This window comes from Lepidochelys kempii, chromosome 26 (assembly GCF_965140265.1).
Source record: "Lepidochelys kempii isolate rLepKem1 chromosome 26, rLepKem1.hap2, whole genome shotgun sequence".
In the NCBI taxonomy this organism is placed as follows: domain Eukaryota; kingdom Metazoa; phylum Chordata; order Testudines; family Cheloniidae; genus Lepidochelys; species Lepidochelys kempii.
The window spans coordinates 14,129,972-14,144,058 of record NC_133281.1 but is presented as its reverse complement, the minus strand read 5'-3'; the positions used below and the strand labels follow the sequence as shown (position 1 = coordinate 14,144,058).

General features: G+C 62.8%; 1 protein-coding gene across 8 annotated transcripts in view; it reads left to right on the top strand.

Annotated features, from left to right (window-relative positions):
- CAMK2B (calcium/calmodulin dependent protein kinase II beta) overlaps positions 1–14,087 on the top strand; it is a 141,529-nt gene that overhangs the window by 52,473 nt on the left and 74,969 nt on the right. For all 8 annotated transcript variants that reach the window (XM_073325409.1, XM_073325408.1, XM_073325407.1 and 5 more), the window contains exons 3-5: positions 1,497–1,556; positions 5,385–5,439; positions 11,252–11,317. In XM_073325409.1, coding sequence (XP_073181510.1) covers positions 1,497–1,556; positions 5,385–5,439; positions 11,252–11,317 — 181 coding nt within the window. The remainder of the gene's footprint in view (positions 1–1,496; positions 1,557–5,384; positions 5,440–11,251; positions 11,318–14,087) is intronic.

The window sequence follows — 14,087 nt, the reverse complement described above, 5'->3', positions numbered from 1 at the left end:
TTGATTGCATACGTTTTTAAAATCAGAATGTCTTGCAGTGCTAGGGGCAAGGAGGGCATTAACCGTTAAGGTGCGAGTTCACACACAAGGTGACGACAAAACCCTAACGCTATCCCATAGAGATGGCAATAAGAACATCACAGTACCTAGCCTTTCGTTTACAAACGATGCCATTGTTTCTGGGTCCACCACAATTTCGCACCTGGACTCCTAGTCAGACAGCTCTGTAGGACCCTTGCCGTGTGTCAGCACTAATATGGGGAGCAGCTGCTGCCGGTTTACAGAGATCACGCTTCCGCCTTTTTTCCTGCTGCCCAGATGCAATTAACGAGGCCAACGTTGCGTCGGGCAGTTTGCTTCCTGCACTTGAAGCCACTCTCCCTCCCTCCCGACAGAGTGATCCTCCGGGGGCATAGAATCATAGACTATCAAGGTTGGAAGGGACCTCAGGAGGTCATCTAGTCCAACCTCCTGCTCAAAGCAGGACCAATCCCCAATTTTTGCCCCAGATCCCTAAATGGCCCCCTCAAGGATTGAGCTCACAACCCTGGGTAACCACTGAGCTATCCCTCCCCCCAGAGTGAAGGCCGGCTGGCCATGCTGGGGGAAACCTCCCTGGCGGGTCCAGGTTACTGGGGAGATGTGGGAAGGCTTGAACTGACTGAGAATTTTGGGGGTGTCTAAGGGTGAGTCTGGGTTGATGTGGCCCCACGTCTTGGTGGTATAGGGGGCCCAGCTGGGTGGCAGAGGTGGTAAGGGAATCAAGGTGGTCTGTAGGGAGACCTCCGATGTTTGGGGCATGTTAGCTGAACAGACACTCTCCAGTGGTTGGACGCTGATGTTAGGAAAATTCAAACTGGAAACAGAGACAACTTCTGAAGTGGGGGGCGAGTAGCCACCGCAATCGATTCTCAAGGGGCAGGATGGGGCGGACTCTCCGCCACACCGGCTCTTCGCAGCGAGAGCGGATGTCTTTCTAAACGCCACGTGCTCGCGAGGGGTTACTCTGGCTAGCGTCAATCCCCTGGCAGGGGAGAAGAAATCCCAACACGGCAGGACTCGCTGGCGGAGGTTCTCTGGCTTGTGCGATGCAGGAGGTCAGACTAGATGGTCACGATGGGCCCTCTGGCCTTGAAATCCATCCGTCCATGACCCTGGGCCCGCCTGAAAGCCCTCTCCCACGTGAGCTCCCTGGCGGCCTTGGGAGGAGAAGAGGGGGCTTTTGCAGCCTGCACTGCTGATGTAGCTTGGCTTCTGATACCCTTTCCCCCTTCCCCGCCAATCTGCTTGCTGTATTAAAGCCCACGCCCTTCGGCCCAGTCCCGCTCTCAGGACGGGAGCCTTGGGCTCTGGTTGGGGTGCTTGGTGGCCCTTGATAAGCGGTATAGGTGATGTGTGCCCCTCTTTGCCCCCAACCCGCCAGGGCTTGCTGAACATGTGGAATGGCTGCGTCAGGCGATGCCATTAACGGGGCTTGTTCTCTGTTCCGTCTCCAGATCATCAGAAGTTGGAGCGCGAAGCCCGGATTTGCCGTCTCCTGAAGCATTCCAACATCGGTGAGTGCCTGCCGCGAGGACGGGGTGGGGAGTCCTTGCCGCGGGGCGGGGGAGGGTGACAACCCCCCTAGGAGGGCCAGAGGAGGGGATGGAGGAAGGATGCCTCTCCCCAGGATTTTGGTTGACCCAAAACGACCTGAATTTGACCCAATTTTGCTCATGGTATTGGCACGCCCAAAAATGCATCTTCCGGTGAATGTACTGTTCGCCCCAAAAATGTCACCCAGCTCTAGCCAGATGGGGTAGAAGTAGCAGGCAATGCAGACACGTCCTTGGGACACTGGGGGTGGGGGGGGATGTCTCTCATTCCCAGAATGCCACTGTGCATGTCGCTCACCACCCTGCCCTCTCCAAAGGCCCAGCCTAGCCGGGGTTTCAGACCTGCTGCCCCAGCCGCCGGCCTCAGCCATTCGGGATCCTCCCCGTCTACCAGAGCTCAGCTGGAGCATCGCGTGCCTGGGACCCTGGCCAGAGCTCGCCCGGGCACCCTGGGGAGTCCTCACCCCAGCCACACTCGCACCCAGTGCAGGGAGAGGGGCCACTGAGGACGCAACCGAGGATGACCCCGTACAGCCAGGCTGCCTCCTGCCGCACACCGTCCCCATGCCTCCGCCCTGCGCGGGGCGTGATCCGGGCTCCCCGGGGAGCCATTGCAGCCTGGGGGTGCAGACCCAGGGCCCGGCCCGGCGCTGCATTGCTCATGGCCAAGTTAACAGCCCCATGGAAGAAGGCCACAAGCCCACGCCTGCCCGCAGCTGCTGCTGACAAGGGGGTGATTAAAACAGGAGGTTTTAATCAGCAGAGCACTGGGCAGGTCTTTCCTCCCATGCAAGTGGCCAATTCAAACTTCACCCCCCCCCCCACACGTCCCCGCCCCAGCACCAGCGCGCTCTGGTGATGCCAATTATTTGTTTGTTTTTTTTCAATTTTCCTCTGGTCCCCCCCCCCCTTTTGAAGTACATCAGTTGCTATGGCAACCCTGTCGTCACGGCCACCTTCAAGGTGGAGATGGCCACAAGTGCAGGAGAAAATCAGTGTATATAATGGGCTGAAACTGACCCTGGGAGACGTGGGAACGCGAATGGTGGGCACGGGGGGGCGGGGGGGGGGAGAGACAGACACACACAAGCTCAGCTAAGGGTACACCACAAATGGTTGTGTCCTGGAACAAATGTTTGGGGTGCGTCTGGACTGGCCTTCACCGCGACTTTAAGGCCAGAAGGGACCATCGCGATCCTCTAGTCGAATCTCCTGCACAGAACCTCGCCCACCCGCCCCTGTAACTGACCCCGAACCTCTGGCTGACTCACTGGTGTTCTCAACTCAGGGTTTCAAGTGACAGAGAGTCCGCCATTTCCACTAGTTTAACCCTGCAAGGGGCCTGTGCCCCATGCTGCAGAGGAAGGCGATTCCCCCCCATAGGGTCTCTCTGCCAGTCTGAACTGGAGGAAATTCCTTCCCCACCCCAAATCTGGCGATCAGTTAGACCCTGAGCACGCGGGCAGGACCCACCAGCCAGACACCTGGGAAAGAATTCACTGGAGTAACTCAGAGCCCTCCCCATCCAGTGTCCCGTCTCCAGCCATTGTGTTAATCGCCCTGAGTTAGCTGGCTATCTCAAGTCAGTAAAAACCATCAGCGTCGACAAGCACCTCGGGGCAAAGAGATGCAATAATAGGGTCCCTGGCTCCTTACGAAGCCCTCAACACCAGCCTGTGTGCAATAGGCCCCTTCAGGGCTGGTGGCGTCTTACGCTCCCTTAAGAGCCACGTGAGGGCCTAGGAAGTTAGGGCATCCCCACATGTGAGTAGTAGCACCAAGCCGAAGCACTATTCATTGTATTTCTGGCTGCTGGAACAGCCCTGGATCCAGATCTGCCTTTCTCACTAGGGACCCTTTCCACTCGTCTGCAGAACCTTTGCCATGTTGCAGTTATTGCAAAAACCATTCCCACCCCACCTGATCTTCAGTTAACCGCATTCTAATATGAAATAGCCCTGAGGCTGGACAAGTTGAAAATACAAGAAAGGGCTCCAAGTAGCCACAACATCTTCCCTCAGGCCGGAGTCACTTCCCTTCCCTTCAGAGGAATCGGATTGCTTTTGTTTGGCAGTGGAAGAGTCCCGCTTCTTCCGTGGCCCCGAGCTCTTTGTCAAACCCCTCCTGGTCTGATGGCATCACAAAGGGGCCGGGGAAAGGGGCCCCGTTGAAGTCACTGATCAGGAAAGCTGATTTCGGAGCGCTCCAGCCTCTGCAGGGAGGTATCTGAGCTCCTCTTCAGCCAGCTCTGAAGAGCCCCCGCAGTGCCAGTTACGGGCTCTCGCCACTGCCAAGCCCACCGCGTCAGTGCGTTAGCTTTGAGACGCATGTGCTGGCTTTAGCTCACGCTGCTCGTGTTTCTAACCGGATGCTGCCCCCATTTGTTCCTTTCCCTGGTTTCTCCTGGTTCCGCCTCCCCCGGATCTCATCAAGAGCCTGATTCTGGGCTTAGATTTTTAGGCGCTGAATCGAATTGGGATCTGAATCGCACAGGCCTGGGGCTCCAATGGCAGGAAAAGTGGTTTGCAAAGAAACCGACAAGTTGCCAGTGGAAATGGATTGTCTGGAATGAGCCTCTCCCTGGGCGTCTGTACTCCGGGGCCAGCTGCATCTGTTCTGTTTCTTTTCCCTGGCCCCCTTTTTGCCATCACTGCCCCAGTCCCCCGCTCAGCCTCTCTTCCCGAGCTCGCCCTGCTCCTGTGGGTACAGTTAGTTGTGGTTCTCAGTCCAGTTCCTAAAGGGATGGGCACCCACCTGTCCACACCACCCCAGCAATGGGGCACTAGCCTGCACCCCATCTTTGGGGGAAGCGTGGCTGCCTGCACCCCGTCCATCCTGCAGCCCTGCCCGCAGAGATGAGCTCGGCAAGGCTGCGTGGTGGAGCCATAAGGAAGCTGCAGCTAGTGTAATGTGGCTGCTTTGCTTCTTGAGCAGGTCGTGGGCAGAGGTTGTAGAAGACCCCTGTGCTCTGAGATGGGCACTGGCCGCTGCTTGGCTTCTGGGGGGAGCGGACGGGGTCTCTGGTGGGGCATCTGCCTGGGGGATGTCTCTGGAGTGCCACCGTAGGTAGGATCAGTGGAGGCGCTGGAGGCTGGGGAAGGACCTCACTCCACCAGAGCCTGGCTTTGCTAAGCTTTCGGGCCCAACATCTTCTCTTGGGCTGTGGCTCGGGCTGGAGCTGGTACCGAGGACGGTGATCCACCTAGGCCGCCTGCCCCTAGCAGATAGATCCTTTGTCCTCTATGTACCATAATGCACCACATGCCCGAGCGCTGGGATCTGCCATCAATACTGAATTGCCGGCCTTGGGGCCCCAGGTCTTGGTAACGCCCAGATCTGGGCTTGATGGAGAACCATCCCTGGAGAAGATATTGGCAATGCCCTCTTTGCCCTTGGGGCAGGGAATGGGGGGTCAATGATGGCTGGGCAGGCTAGAGGCTGAAATCCCCTCTCCACTCCAGGGCAGTTCTGCAATTATGGCAGGGGGTAGCACTCTCGGAGCTGAGCTCCAGCCTCAGGATTGTCCCTCCGTCCCCGTGCCCCAGAACTAAGATTCCCCAGGACTGGCCAAGCATCACCACGGATTCCTGGGCCTGGCTGCTAGTGCCCGATTCCGGAGGGGAGTCCTGGCAGCTCTGCGAGCCTCCGGAAACGTGTCTCGTGGGAGGCATCATCCCGCGACCGAGTGAGAGGCCGGTCCCCAGGGCTCCATCCGGGCACCTGTTCCTAGAGCAAGGCAACAGCTGACGCTTCCCTGGGGCCTGATGTCTCCTCTGTGCTCCATTGCAGTGCGTCTCCACGACAGCATCTCCGAGGAGGGCTTCCACTACCTCATCTTTGATCTGTAAGTAGCTAAAGCGCCTCCCTGGGGGTGGGGGGTTCTGGGGCACGCGGCTCTTAATTCGCCTGCAGAACCGGCCGTAGCGTCGTCCATTTGCTGTAACAGGGAATTCAGGACAGCCGTGTCTGGCTGTGTTTTTCCAAGGGTTTGAATTCAGTTCTAGCATAGCTGCACTGCAGCAGCTGTCAGGGCGGGGACTGGTGTGAGGGTGAGATGGGGGTGGGGGCCGGCTATGGCATAGGGTGGAAGGGGCTGGGGAGCTTTTGCCCCGCTGGGCAGGAAGGAGACTCCCGTCTCTCCCCCCAAGGAGGTTTGTCTTTCTCTCTGCTTCTCCTCCTGGGCGGGGGAGGGAAGTTACTGTTCCGATGTACATTGTTGGAGCTTTTGCTCCTGGACCAGGCCCCCGTCGGGCTAGGCTTGGTCTTAGGAGCTTCCAAGTCTAAGACCAGGGACAGCTGGTGGATACAGGCAGATGGGAGAGGACATGGAAGCGAAAAGGAAGGCTACGATTTTGTCACGGAGGTCGCGGTAGTCCCGGAATCCGTGACTTCCAAAGACCTTCGTGACTTCAGCCCCAACACCTGGGAGCTCCAGGGTCCCACCGCCTCCCGCAGCAGCAGGGAGCTGTGAGGTACCCCACAGCTCCCAGCCATCTCGGGCAGGGGGGTACCCTGCAGCTCCCGGCCTCTGCGGGGGACCCTGGCAGCTTCCGGGCCACTGCTGTAGGACAGGGGGAGCCCGGTAGCTTCCAGGCCACTGCTGCAGGACAGGGGGACCCCGGCAGCTTCTGGGCCACTGCTGTAGGACAGGGGGACCCCGGCAGCTTCTGGGCCACTGCTGTAGGACAGGGGGACCCCGGCAGCTCCCCATGCTGCGAGAGGTGGGGCAGGGGTATTCCCACAGCTCTCCGCCGTTGGGGAGGGGGCAGGGGGACCCTGCAGCTCCCCTCCGCTGATGGGGGCAGGGGGACCCTGGAGCTCTGAGTCCCCATGGGTGGTGGGGGGCCCCAGAGCTCCCAGCCACCCCGCAGCTGCCCAGTCCTTTCCCATGTTATCATGGATATTTTTAGTAAAAATCAAGGACAGGGCTTCCGTGAATTTTCCGTGACCTGCCCCCGACTTTTACTGAAAATATCCATGGCAAACCTTGGCCTTAGCGATGCGACAGCATTGGTCAGCCGGGCAGGCGGGGTCTCCCACACTGGGGACACATTCGCCGGGAGGCCAACCGAAATCGAGTTTTAAGGAGGGGTCGGAAGGTGGACAAGGAGGTGGCTCTGGGGCTGTTTCAGGGGAGCGTCTCCCAGGCGGGAGGGGCAGCTGGAGAGACGTGTGTGTGAAATGTAACCAGGGGGCTGGCATGACTGGCAGGGCAGAGGCAGGACCGGCGAATGACACAGGAGAGGCAGGGTGGGGAGAGGCTGGGCAGGGCCTTGAAAGGAGCTTGTCTGATGCACGGGAGAAAAGGCTCCTCGGCCTGGCCCCCGGCAGGAAGGGTGAGTGGAGCCTAGCCAGGTGACCATTCTTCTTTGTATTGCAGTCGTGCCCACGGGTGCCAGTCAGGATCGGACACAGGAGTCTCTGTCCGGAGCAGCCCTGGCCCCTGGTTTCTCGGAGGAGGCCGGGGGCTGAGGCCAGGCGTGGCCCACGGGCTTAACGGCCTCTCCCAGCGCTGGTGCCAAGGCAGGCGACCAGCACGAGGCGGTTAGGCCTGGCCCCTTGGCTCCGGGGAGCCCTGGGACCCGGTGCTTTGTGCCGGGATGGCGCAGCGCATCTGGGGGGTGGCGGAGACCCGGTGCGCTGTGCTCAGCTGCCTCTCGCCTCGTTCCAGATATAGCAGCTGGTGAGCTCATCGCACGGTGCCTCTGACAGGGCCAGGGAAGCAGCAGGTTATATTTAGCTCTCCTCTGAGTCACGGCAGCTCCAGGTTCCCTGTGCTGGACTCGCACAGACCTTGGCGTGTCCCCAGCCTGCAGCGGGAGGGGAATCAAGAGACACGGGTTTGCCCCGGGGCACTGGGGGCTGAGCTCCCCCCCCCCGTCACCTGCTCCCCCCGCGCCGTAGGGCCGGGACATGAACTCTTCATCTCCACTGCCAGCCAGGGGTTGGAGGACAGTGAAACGGGAGGGCTGGGGAGGGCTTGCCCTGAGCTAAGGAGGAGGGGGAACGGCGCTCTCCCCCGAGTACTGCATCCCCTGCTAATACCCAGTCAGCACCGTGTCACCGCTCAGCAGGAACAGAGCTCGCTCCTCCTCCCAGCCTTGGCCAGGCCTGGGGTAGCCGGGAGCTCCCCCCAGAGCCAGCGCCCTGCCCCGCCCCCCCCACAGCGCCCCCTGCTGGGAGAGGCCGGGGCTGGAATAGCTGGGAGCTCCCCCCAGAGCCAGCGCCCTGCCCCGCCCCCCCACAGCGCCCCCTGCTGGGAGAGGCCGGGGCTGGAATAGCTGGGAGCTCCCCCCAGAGCCAGCGCCCTGCCCCGCCCCCCCCACAGCGCCCCCTGCTGGGAGAGGCCGGGGCTGGAATAGCTGGGAGCGCCCCCCAGAGCCAGCGCCCTGCCCTGCCCCCCACAGCGCCCCCTTCTGGGAGAGGCTGGAGTAGCCAGGAGCTCCCCCCACTGCCAGCGCCCTGCCCTGCTCCCCACAGCGCCCCCTGCTGGGAGAGGCCGGGGCTGGAGTAGCTGGGAACTCCCCCCACAGCCAGAACTGCTGCCCTGCCCCCCACAGCGCCCCCTGCTGGGAGAGGCCGGGGCTGGAGTAGCCGGGAGCTCCTCCTCCCAGCCAGTACCTCTGCCCTGCCCCCACAGCACCCCCTGCTGGGAGAGGCCAGGGCTGGAATAGCTGGGAGCTCCCCCCAGAGCCAGCGCCCTGCCCCGCCCCCCCCACAGCGCCCCCTGCTGGGAGAGGCCAGGGCTGGAATAGCTGGGAGCTTCCCCCAGAGCCAGCGCCCTGCCTCGCCCCCCCCACAGCACCCCGTGCTGGGAGAGGCCAGGGCTGGAATAGCTGGGAGCTCCCCCCAGAGCCAGCGCTCTTCCTCGCCCCCCCCCCCCACAGCACCCCCTGCTGGGAGAGGCTGGAGTAGCCAGGAGCTCCCCCCACTGCCAGCGCCCTGCCCTGCTCCCCACAGCACCCCCTGCTGGGAGAGGCCGGGGCTGGAGTAGCTGGGAACTCCCCCCACAGCCAGAACTGCTGCCCTGCTCCCCACAGCGCCCCCTGCTGGGAGAGGCCGGGGCTGGAGTAGCTGGGAACTCCCCCCACAGCCAGAACTGCTGCCCTGCTCCCCACAGCACCCCCTGCTGGGAGAGGCCGGGGCTGGAGTAGCCGGGAGCTCCTCCTCCCAGCCAGTACCTCTGCCCTGCCCCCACAGCACCCCCTGCTGGGAGAGGCCAGGGCTGGAATAACTGGGAGCTCCCCCCAGAGCCAGCGCCCTGCCCCGCCCCCCACACAGCACCCCCTGCTGGGAGAGGCCAGGGCTGGAATAGCTGGGAGCTCCCCCCAGAGCCAGCGCCCTGCCCCGCCCCCCCCACAGCACCCCGTGCTGGGAGAGGCCAGGGCTGGAATAGCTGGGAGCTCCCCCCAGAGCCAGCGCTCTTCCTCGCCCCCCCCCCCACAGCACCCCCTGCTGGGAGAGGCTGGAGTAGCCAGGAGCTCCTCCCACTGCCAGCGCCCTGCCCTGCTCCCCACAGCACCCCCTGCTGGGAGAGGCCGGGGCTGGAGTAGCTGGGAACTCCCCCCACAGCCAGAACTGCTGCCCTGCTCCCCACAGCGCCCCCTGCTGGGAGAGGCCGGGGCTGGAGTAGCTGGGAACTCCCCCCACAGCCAGAACTGCTGCCCTGCTCCCCACAGCACCCCCTGCTGGGAGAGGCCGGGGCTGGAGTAGCCGGGAGCTCCTCCTCCCAGCCAGTACCTCTGCCCTGCCCCCACAGCACCCCCTGCTGGGAGAGGCCAGGGCTGGAATAACTGGGAGCTCCCCCCAGAGCCAGCGCCCTGCCCCGCCCCCCACACAGCACCCCCTGCTGGGAGAGGCCAGGGCTGGAATAGCTGGGAGCTCCCCCCAGAGCCAGCGCCCTGCCCCGCCCCCCCCACAGCACCCCGTGCTGGGAGAGGCCAGGGCTGGAATAGCTGGGAGCTCCCCCCAGAGCCAGCGCTCTTCCTCGCCCCCCCCCCCACAGCACCCCCTGCTGGGAGAGGCTGGAGTAGCCAGGAGCTCCCCCCACTGCCAGCGCCCTGCCCTGCTCCCCACAGCACCCCCTGCTGGGAGAGGACAGGGCTGGAGTAGCCGGGAGCTCCTCCTCCCAGCCAGTACCTCTGCCCTGCCCCCACAGCGCCCCCTGCTGGGAGACGCCAGAACTGTCCCTGTGATCACACTCTTGTGTTGATTTTTGCCATCCGTTCCATTCAGGAGCGCCGGCTCTTTCAGCCCCTCCTGGCCTGCCATGGCTGTGGACTGAATTTGCGTTGGCTTCCACTGCGGTTTGATTATGAGACAGACCAAAGTGCCCACAAGCCCCGCTGGCGTCGGTGTCGGCGGGCAGGTGCCTGGCCTCCCCGGGAACCCAGCCTGCAAGCTGCCCTGCCCCTCCTCCTGTCCGCACGAGGCCCGTGGAAAGTCACACCACAAGAGGGAGGGGAAGACGCACCTGGGGGATGTCAGGGTGCAGACGGATGCCTCCGGTTCTGTGGTGCGGAGACGTGGGGAGAGATGGCGGAGAAACATGGAGTTGTCTCCCTTCCTGCCACGTGGGAGTTGAGCTCCCTCATGCTGGGGCTGGCGATGAGCTGGGGGAGGCGGGCGGCTGGCTGCCACGTGGGCAGAGTGGAGACAGCCAGCATAGGCAGGCAGCAGCAGAGTGCCAGGAAAAGCAGGGCTTGGCGATCGGAGAGGAGCGAAGAGGGATGGGGAGAGTCCAGTGTCCCTTGAAGTGAGGGTGTCCTGGCACTGGGACCTCAGCCAGCCAGAGGGGACTTGAGCCGTGGCAGAGACTGGGGTGGCATGGGGCTCCGTGGGCATCACCAGAGGGGACTTGACTCCTCTTAGCTGCAAGGAGCTTGCTTTGATCAGGCTCCACCCCCATTGCCCAGCCCCTGCCCTGTGGCCCCCACACCTGGCATGCCCCTGGTCCAGGCTGATTATTCTCTCTATAAACACCCCCGGGTAGGGGGAGAGTCACTGGAGCTACAGGCCAACGGGACTGGACTCGGTGACCCAGGATTCCCTTGCTGCCTGACATCCTATGGCCGTGTCCCTCAGGGGAGGAGCAGGGCTGGCCTCGGCCCGCTGTCACTGACTCGATGGGCTGGGCACAGCCTGGCAGCTGGGTCCCTGCGTAGGATGGACAATGGAGGAGGCCCAGGCCCTGCCTGCTCTCTCCCGCCCTCTGCCAGGGGCGCAGGGCACAGAGGGGCAGGAAGTTGCAGTGCTCCCTTCTCCATCCTGCGTGCCCCCCACTTGGCACCCGATACCCTTCGCGTCCCCGGAGTGGCCCTGGGCTTCAAGTCGCCCGCACCGAGGAGCTTCCCAGTCGGCGTCGGGGCTGGGGAGCATGGCAGCTGTCGGGAATGCCAGGGCTCCGGGCGCGTGTGCCGTGCAGCCCGCGCTCTTTGCCTTGGTCGTGCTGGTGAGCCGGGGGTGTGCTCTCTGGGGGAGCAGAGGGTGCAGCTCACCGGGGCCTGGCTGCCAGCTGCGGGTGGAGCTGTGGCCTGCTCTGGTTCTCCAGTGCCAGGCTGGCGCCATTCAGCGGGTGCCCCGCGAGGGGTTTGGGTGGGAGCTGGGCACTGGGGCCTGGGCACTGGGAGGGTGAACTCTGCCTCTCTGTGTTTCAGGGTCACTGGTGGGGAGCTTTTCGAAGACATCGTGGCCCGGGAATATTACAGTGAGGCCGATGCCAGGTGAGTGGCAACTCCCCACCCCCCACATCCCCTCCGCCCTCCTCCCCGTCAACATTAACCCATTCATGACCTGGGCAGAGGGGGGGAACCCCAGAGGTATCGCCAGGTGATAGCCAAGTGCCTATGCCTTTGGCACCATTGTGCCATGTGTCCTGCTGGTCACACCCAGCGCGGGGTCGCTCTCCTGCGGTTCAGTTCCAGGGGCCCCTCAGCCGGCCTGGGCCTGAAAACAAATGTCTACCCCATGCTCCCTGAGGACGAGGAGGAGAGTGGCGGCAACTCTCCCTCCGGGGCCCAGCTGGCTTCTGGGGCGCAGCCAGAGAGGCAGAGGGGTGGTGGGACCCAGGGGGGGTTCGAGCTTTCCCCTCTGGGTTGTCAGTGGGACGAGTCTGGTCTTAGCCTGGTCCCTTAGGGAGCACTCGCGAAGCCACCACCCAGCAGGGCACGGTTGCCAGCCATGCACCGTGGGCCAGGGCTGCTGGAGGGCAGGGCGGAGGTGCGTTGGCACAGCAGCGGGGGGGGGCGGGACGGGGGGAACGTTCTGGATCAGAACCGAGGGGCTTTGCCTGGGGAAGAGGGCTCAGGACCGGACGAACTGCTGGAGAGGCTCCGGCAGAGCTGTGGGGCAGGGCCAGGAGCGGGGCGGGATGTAGGGGCGCTCAGAGTGGGCAGGGGAGCACTGAGCTGCGGGACCGGAGTAGGGGTCTGTCCCAGAGAGGGAAGGGTGCAGCATCCCTCCCTCTGGTCCCAGCCTGGCTGTCGGGCCCTGGCAACTGGGAGGCCACTGACCCTCCCACAAGCAGCTGGCGTCTGTGGGGCTTGTCTCAGCCATCGGGGAGCAGTGGGCACAGAGCAGCCGGCTGGTAGAGAGCGCGGGGGACTGGGAACAAACTGCAGGGACAGGGCACATCTGAGGGCAGCCGGCAGGGTTTGGGGGGCATTGCTGACAGGGGCCTGACCTGGTGACCTGGTGACTGGGCACGCGTGGGCTCGTCTGGTGACGTGCCCGTTCCTGGTCCCGTCCGACTGGAGCACGCTGGCCCCCTCCCTCCGTGTGCTGGCCCCCAGCATCTCGCTGTTTGCTGCTTGTCGTCTCTCCAGCCCCCTTGTGAACCGGCGGGGATGGGGGGGCCCTGGGCCAGGCAGGCACCGGGACTGTGCCGGAGGAGGTCAGACGCCCGTCACGCTTCTCGGGCTCAGACGGGTTCCCAGCTCCAGGGACCTGGCCAAGCTGGGCTCTAGCTAATGACCTCACACGCCGCCCCGTCTAGGCTCTGCTGGGGAGTCCCGGGCTCGTGGCCCCCTCTTCATGCAGTTTCATTGCCGTTCCGGGCATCTGATGCTTTCCCCAGGACGGGGGGTAGCCTAGGATAGCGGGCGGGCATCAGATCAGGATTGAGGGGCCGTGGCAGAGGTATAAATGTGGGGAGCCCAGGGCTGGGATAGCAGGGGGCTGTGGGTCAGGATTGAGGGGCAGCGGCCGAACTCTGTGTTGGGAGAAACCAGGGCTGGGCTAATGGGGTGGGGGCTGGTGGCAGGTCCCTCTCCCTGCAGCTCCCGCTTCCCCCATCCCTGGGCTGTCAGTGGTGGGAGCCCCCTGTCAGGGCAGCCCGTGTGGGGCAGCCTGTCACGGAGTCCCTGGGCGATGCTCTGGAACTGCTCCCCATGAAGCCAAGCAGGACTCTGGGGAAGTCTCCTCTCTGGGAGCAGCCTGTCTGCAGGACACACAGCTCACCCGGCTCCACCTTCCTGGGTCTGACCTCGGAGCATTCAGCCTCCTCTGCCCCTCCGTGTGCTTCCCACAGCGAGTCTGCCCAGGCGGGGTCCTGGGGGGGCCAGAGGGTCCTGTGCCCCAATTTCGCAGTCAGACGTGACTCTCAGCCAGCCAGTAAAACAGAAGGTTTATTAGACGACAGGAACATGGTCTAACACAGAGCTTGTAGGTGCAGCGAACGGGACGCCTCAGCTGGGTCTATTTTGGGGGGCAGTGAGCCAGACAACCACATCTGCCCTTCACTCCATGTCCCAGCCAGCCCCAAACTGAAACTTCCTCCAGCCCCCCCTCCTCTGGGCTTTGTCCCTTTCCCTGGGCCAGGTGGTCACCGGATTCCTTTGTTCTCCAACCCTTTAGCTCTCACCTTGCAGGGGGGAAGGGCCCAGGCCATCAGTTGCCAGGAAACACAGGGTGTCGGCCATTCTCTGTGTCCAGACTCCTGCACACACCGGCCCTCTAGGGCTCTGCAATGATCATACACCCTTATCCCACCCCCTAGATACTTAAGAACTGCCATGGGGAAACCGAGGCACCCCCACACTATTCAGAGGAAACATTAAGAACAGTCCCACTTCGTCACATCTCTCCCCCCTTCGAGATCGAACTGAGCGGGGTCACTTTAGCCAGTGACCTGGGGAAGTTCGAAGACACCAACATTCCCATGGATGCCCCAGCATCTCTCCCTTTCCTTGGTAGGAGTTACACCAGGCCCTTCCAGTTTCACACCTCTCCTTAGGTCGGGGTGATAGATAGCACTTCCAGCTGCATGTGGGAAGCTTTATGCGGCCCGTGCCCTTTGGCTAACCCAAAACCCCAGGGGGTCAAACTGGGATTGCGTCTTCTCCCCAACAAGCTGGCCAAACACAGCCACTTGGTTATAGGACTGTTTAACTTTCTTAACAGCTTTCACTTCATCTGAGACCTTCTCAAAGCTATTCACACTGGATCTTCAACAGGAAAGTCAGTGGATCCATTCACAACCAAAAATTTCTGGCT